General features: G+C 38.8%; 1 protein-coding gene across 1 annotated transcript in view; it reads right to left on the minus strand.

Moving 5' to 3' along the window:
- Positions 1-482: 482 nt before the first annotated feature.
- LOC108746426 (homeobox protein orthopedia) overlaps positions 483-6,038 on the minus strand; it is a 5,855-nt gene continuing 299 nt past the window's right edge. The window contains exons 2-6 of the mRNA XM_018483200.1: positions 5,780-5,909; positions 3,838-5,362; positions 3,581-3,659; positions 3,143-3,366; positions 483-1,732 (exon numbers count right to left, since the gene is read on the minus strand). Of these exons, the coding sequence (XP_018338702.1) occupies positions 1,104-1,732; positions 3,143-3,366; positions 3,581-3,659; positions 3,838-4,267 (1,362 nt within the window). The 5' untranslated portion in view covers positions 4,268-5,362; positions 5,780-5,909 and the 3' untranslated portion in view covers positions 483-1,103. The remainder of the gene's footprint in view (positions 1,733-3,142; positions 3,367-3,580; positions 3,660-3,837; positions 5,363-5,779; positions 5,910-6,038) is intronic.

Genomic DNA, 6,038 nt, shown 5'->3' on the forward strand with positions numbered 1-6,038 from the left:
ATACATTTTCTTATATCCTTTTTTCTTCGATATTCTTTCTCTCTCACACATAGATGCTCAATCAACTTATATCCATTTTTATCTAATAGAAATAGATTAATTTTAATCCTGATTTAATTTACTTTTTATCTTTATCTCTATAGTTTTAAAAATTAGGATTATGTTCTAAAAGAACTTAATTCTTTTTAATCTTAGAAGAGTTCCTCTTTATTTCTTTTTGTTCTCTTTAATTCTAATATTTAGAACTAGAAAAAGATATTAAACCGAGATTAAAATTAATCTATATTTTGATATAAAAGTAGACGTTAGGGCGACTGCGATTAAATTCTGGCTAATTTAATCAACAATTAATCTGATTTTATAGTAAAGTTTTTTACTATATTATAATCTGTTGTCCCTATTGATCATTTTTTCTATATGTAAAATAATAAAAAATTGATCATTCTATCCATGTTAACAAAATATTACACGTACATTATATTTGTTAAGTTAATTGCTAATTAAATTAATTGGAATTTAATAAAAGTCACTCTTCCATGTAAAATGTTACTCGCGATCACTCAAGTAACAAATACAGAATACAGAAACATCGCGGCTGTCGCAAGGTGATCACATGATCACGTGATCAACGTATTCGAATGTTCAAGCTCGAGATTCTTAAAATTTAAATTAGACCTGTATTTTTAGTTGAACTTCTTACACGGTTCAACTTTTCCTTTTTTCTCTCCAATGTGAAGAGAAAAGGAAGAAAGATGTACCGTGCGAGAACTTTAGCTGAAAAGAATACAGACCTATTATTATCCATATCCTTATTTCATAAAAAAAAAAATTAAAATGCTGTACCGTTTAAGATCTTATCGATGCCCATTGCACGATTTAAATAGAATTTTTTTCGGTAAAATTTATTTCTATCTCAACCTTATATCATAATCGAATTTTGCTTGTTTGCCATCGAAAGCTACGATGATGTAGCGCCGGTGCAAGCCCGGTTGAAATTGCGCGACCTAACAAGTCCAAGACCTAATACTCCTCGCGCTCGTCACGAAACGCGGACAGATCGCAAAAGTCGCCTAGAAGAGATCTAGAGTGGAGGAGGCCGCGAGTCAGTTCAGAAAAGGAGGCAGCTGCACGTAGCTCGGCTGGCTGCCGGGCTCGCTTTTGATCATGACCTGATCCTTCATGGCCTGGCGTGCCTGCGGCGAGTGTATGCCGTAGTCCTGCTTCTGATCATTCGGCGGCGGCGGTGGTTGTTGCTGCTGACCGTAATCGGCCGCGGTCTGGTCGTGCGCGTACTTGTCCGCGAGGCAACCACCGTGCTCGTCCTCGGACATGGAGTTACCCAGATGGGTGGGCGGCGAGTGCGTCGTCACCATGGTCTGATAGTCAGCACGAGTGAGAGGCCCACCAGGTGGTGGCGGGCTACTGCCACCACCAGGATTCATGTAGTCCTGATGGACTCGCATGGTGTTGCCGACGGCAGTCGGCGTGGTGAACAACGCGGCGTCGTGCTGCGTCGGCAACATGCTCGCGTACGACGAATACGAGACGCTGCCGTTGTTGCCGAAGCTCGCGGCCGCAGCCGCTGCGGTCGAGTACGACGAATTCGATGGATTCAGCAAATTCAAGTGTCCCAGATCGTACGCCGACGAGTACGCCCAGGCGTCCGGCGGCGCCGTCGCCGTCGTCGGCGACGCAAACGGATTTAGAGTATTGTTGAGCGACGTAAAGGACCCTGAAATCATAGGAAACGTTTACCAATAAATGGAAAAAATTTACCCTCTCAGAAAGGATGTCTAATAATGAGATAAAAAATATTCTCTTGACGTACTTCATCTTATCGTAATCTCTTATATATACAGTATAAAAATAAAATAATATTAAAATATTATTTTTCCTATTCTCTTCCCTCGAATTAAATAAGATTGACATACTGTCTTGAAAAAAAGTAATTAACACATTTAAAATTTAAGTTCATACATATATTACCCCCTTCCTCACCCTCTGATGTGCTTGATTATATTACCTTAAATTTAAGAAGTTTTTGTTTAAGAGTAAAATATTCTTTTTTATTTTAATAATAAATATAATTGTTCCTGTACTGATTCTATTTCATGATAGATCGAAGGATAATTGGATTCGAAAATCTTTTCTAGTTTATATGTATAAGTTATTATAAGGAATATACCCAGCTAAGCTAACGCTGAGGCCGTGGACTGATTCATGCTCACAATGCTCATGAGTATCGATTATTTGTTTTTGTTTAACATTTGATAAACAAGGATGAAATAATTCTTAACTCTAGCTATACACATTGGGGTTCCAAAAACCCCAGTGTAATTTGCTAAAGATTTTTCGTGTTTCTGAACTTTTCTTTTTCTTTGAACCTATATATCTCAAAGCTCCTTAATTCTATCAACTTTTACACATTATGGATTTTTTCTTTAATCAATTTTCCATCGATTAAAAAAAAAGTTAATTCAAATACATCCATTTTATGGAAGTTATGGTAACGAATATGGATGGAATCCCAGGGACCCGAGTATGTATATCAAGGATAGAAAAAAAGAATGTGTACAGCTAAGATTAAGTGTTGTAAGCGTGAATCGGATCGCGATCCTTAATATTTATAGAAAGTTTGACTTGTATTTTCAATATGCCGAATATTCCGAAACAGTAAATCTATAAAATTAATTCATAATTTATAGTTACACGTTTAATATGGACATAATCTAGCTATTGTCTTCTTTTAAGAAACAATTCTACTTTTGTTATTCATTAAATATCAAAAAGGACAGAATGATGTTTGGATTGAGTGTGTGATCTCCTAAAAATAAAGCAGTCATAATTATGGTAAATTTATAATGCTCGTGTGTTGCATTGAATCAAATATAGTTTTATATATATATATATATATAAAATTTTGTATGTATATATAAAAATCATATATATATTTTTTATATTTATGTAGTTGATGTATTATACAGAAAAGTAATAAAAAATATATAATGTAAAATTTTAAAACATTTCAAATTTAAATCTCTTTCTATTATTTTTTTATGTGTGTGCGTATGCCTCTACTCTTCCTCTGTTTAAAAAAATTGTGACACTTTTAAGAATAGATCGTACAAAAATGCAATTTTACCTGGCAAACCGGGACTGGCGGAACCCGCGGCTATGAAACTAGCAGTTTTGCGAGGTGGTTCTTTCTTCCGCCACTTCGCACGGCGATTCTGAAACCAAACTTGCACGCGAGTCTCTGACAGAGCAAGCTTCAGCGCGAGTTCATCGCGCGCAAAAACATCCGGATAAGGTGCTCGTTCGAAAGCTCTTTCTAATTCTTCCAATTGGTAGGACGTAAAAGTTGTTCTAAAGCGAAGAGATTGAATATAAAAATAGAGAACTCTACATATTTATTATTTTTTTATTATTTATATATATATTTATCTTTTAATGTAAATAAAAATTATATTGATGTTTTAACAGACTTAAGAGATTTTAATAATAACCTTATGAGGTACTTAAAAAGGAAATATTAATTTAAATATAACATTGATCGAACAATATTATTGGGTGCACGTACCTTGTCTTTTTCTTTTTGATGTTATTGTTATCAGTCTTCTTCTTTGAGTCCTTCTTGGCTGGCTGCGCTTCGCTACTGACTGCAAAGCAAAGTTAATATTTGTTTGTCTTTGTTAATCAATAAAGTTTAGCAAGATTATATATAAGATTAGGAAACTGTAACAGAAAGTTTCGACAACTTATGTAGAAAGGAAAACAAGCGCATTACGAAAAGAAAATGATGAAAAGGAAATGGAGAAGATTATCAAGCATGGTTACCTGGGGCGAGTGCGTTGATTGGATCGTCTGGCTTCCTCTTGAGCGCGTTACCGAGTTGCAGACTCTGCTGGAGACTCGTCGAGGTCGGCGTGACACTGGTAGATGTTGAAGTAGTGACGTCCTGAGTCTGTGGTGGCAATGGTGCATACATGCCGGACAACTCGAGCTCTTTGAGCTCTTTCTGCTGCTGCTGTTGTTGCTGCAGATGATGCTGATGCTGCGATGCGGCCTGATGATGCGGTGACGGGCTATTGGAGGAATCCAGTTTGTGAAGCTGACCACCGCCGGTCGGCATCAGATCGCCGCTTCCATGATGACCTCCGCCTGTCTGCAAGCTCAGCATCACCTGGATACTATGACCTCCGGTGGTCCCGCCGCGAGTCCCAAAGTCCGAGAAAATCGGATCGTCCCATGCTGGTGCGCCGTCCATCTTCGATAATTTCTTCTGTAAATCCCTTAAACGGGAAACCTTTTTCAAAGTTTTTCTTTCTTCAAAGAATCAAACCGAGATTTGCACGCTTCGTAAAATTTCAATGTTTCCTCTATGAAGTATATTTTTCTTGGTCACTATCAATCCGAAGATAAGATGCTGGAGAAGTTTTTCCAAGATGTTGAATTGAATTGATAATCAATTATCCTTTAGCTCTTTCTTTTTTCGCGTTAGTCAGTCTTTATTTTCATTCCGCATTCAGCTCGCACTGATATTTAATTTATTAAAAATTCAAATTATTTTCCAATTCCCAATGAACTTAAGCTTGCAGAACTTCAACTTTCAATTTCCGAAGTTTAATCGACTTAGTCCAATGTACAGCAGGATGTCACAAATCACTTCTGTTGTCTTCCATGAAGGTTTCTTTTCTGGATCTTCTCTATTAATTTTAAATCTTCGAAAGTCGAGCGACCAACACGGTTGATTTGAAATTAAATTGAAATCCGTGAGTCGGCGGGATCACCGTCTCACACCTTGGCATCGATCACGCCTATTCATCGAGGCTCTTCCGAGATTCTTTCCACTTCCCGCCGGTAGAAAAAAAAAGGAAGAGGATCAGCGTCGCCCGATTGCCCGATTGCTCGTAATGGAGCGCGCGCTTGGCAATTGCGATCAATTGTTGCCTGGGTTATGATTAATTTTGATTAGTTTTAAGCGGCGTTAACTCGCGCGATGCGCCAGCCGATTATTCGCGGTGGACCTTGGAAGAACTGGACCGAACCGACGACCGACGTCTCCCTCGAAACGAGAGAACGTCCGTCCTCTCTTCTCTCTATCGGGACACTCTCGCCACTACTCTACGTCCCGAGCCTCTGGCTAATCAGCCGCCACTCACACAGGCTTATATTTTCCATGTCACGCCGGCCCAGACCGCCCCCATACCCGGGGCCCCGGCCAATCCAGTTTCATGCGGGCGCGGTGATGCTGCCCCTCATGGTCCAGCGCCATCGTTCTCCTCGCTCCACTGTCTCAGCGAGTCCCAATGGTCAGTAGGCGACTTGTCCCCCCTTCTCCATTGTCTCTCCCCCTTTCGACCTGCGTGCAAAAAATGTCTCTTGATCTGCTGACGCGATGACGGGGGTGGAGATGACACGAGGTACAAACATCCATGCGAGGGTTACACGCTATAGGAGCTCGTGGGAATAGAAATAAGAGAATCGCTCTCGTTCGTGGGAAGTAAACGTGTTCGTTTTCCACTTTGCCAACACCTTTGTGATTGCGTTTAGAAGTAATACGTAACGTGAGATAAACTCGAAAATTAAGAGGAAGAAATATGGAGAAAAGTTCGAGAATCTTTAGAAGATCTGGACGATTTTAAGTTGTTAAGAAAAAATTTGTATTACAGGAACTAATCTTTTTTTTCTTTCATTTGCAGTATGGGATGATACAAACTATGTGTTTAAAAAAGCGTAGGTGATTAATATGCAGAGTACGTAACGCGTATCTCCTTACCTCGGTCTCATCGCAAACAATCCTAATGTGTGTTTATATTCCTCTTCTTCTTTTAGTTATGTCATCTTTTTAATCGTTTGAAATTTTTAAGTGCAGCACAGCGATACAAAGTATACGAGTATAAAACTTCCTGTCGATCAGCATTCCGTCATCAAAATCTTTGCAAAAAAGTGTAAGAAAAATATTCAAGAGACTTGCAACATCCCAAGCATCACGATATTGTCGTTTTGAACGTTAAAGTGAATCTTGATAAACCAAA

The sequence above is a fragment of the Trachymyrmex septentrionalis genome, unplaced genomic scaffold, assembly GCF_001594115.1.
Source record: "Trachymyrmex septentrionalis isolate Tsep2-gDNA-1 unplaced genomic scaffold, Tsep1.0 scaffold17, whole genome shotgun sequence".
NCBI lineage: Eukaryota > Metazoa > Arthropoda > Insecta > Hymenoptera > Formicidae > Trachymyrmex > Trachymyrmex septentrionalis.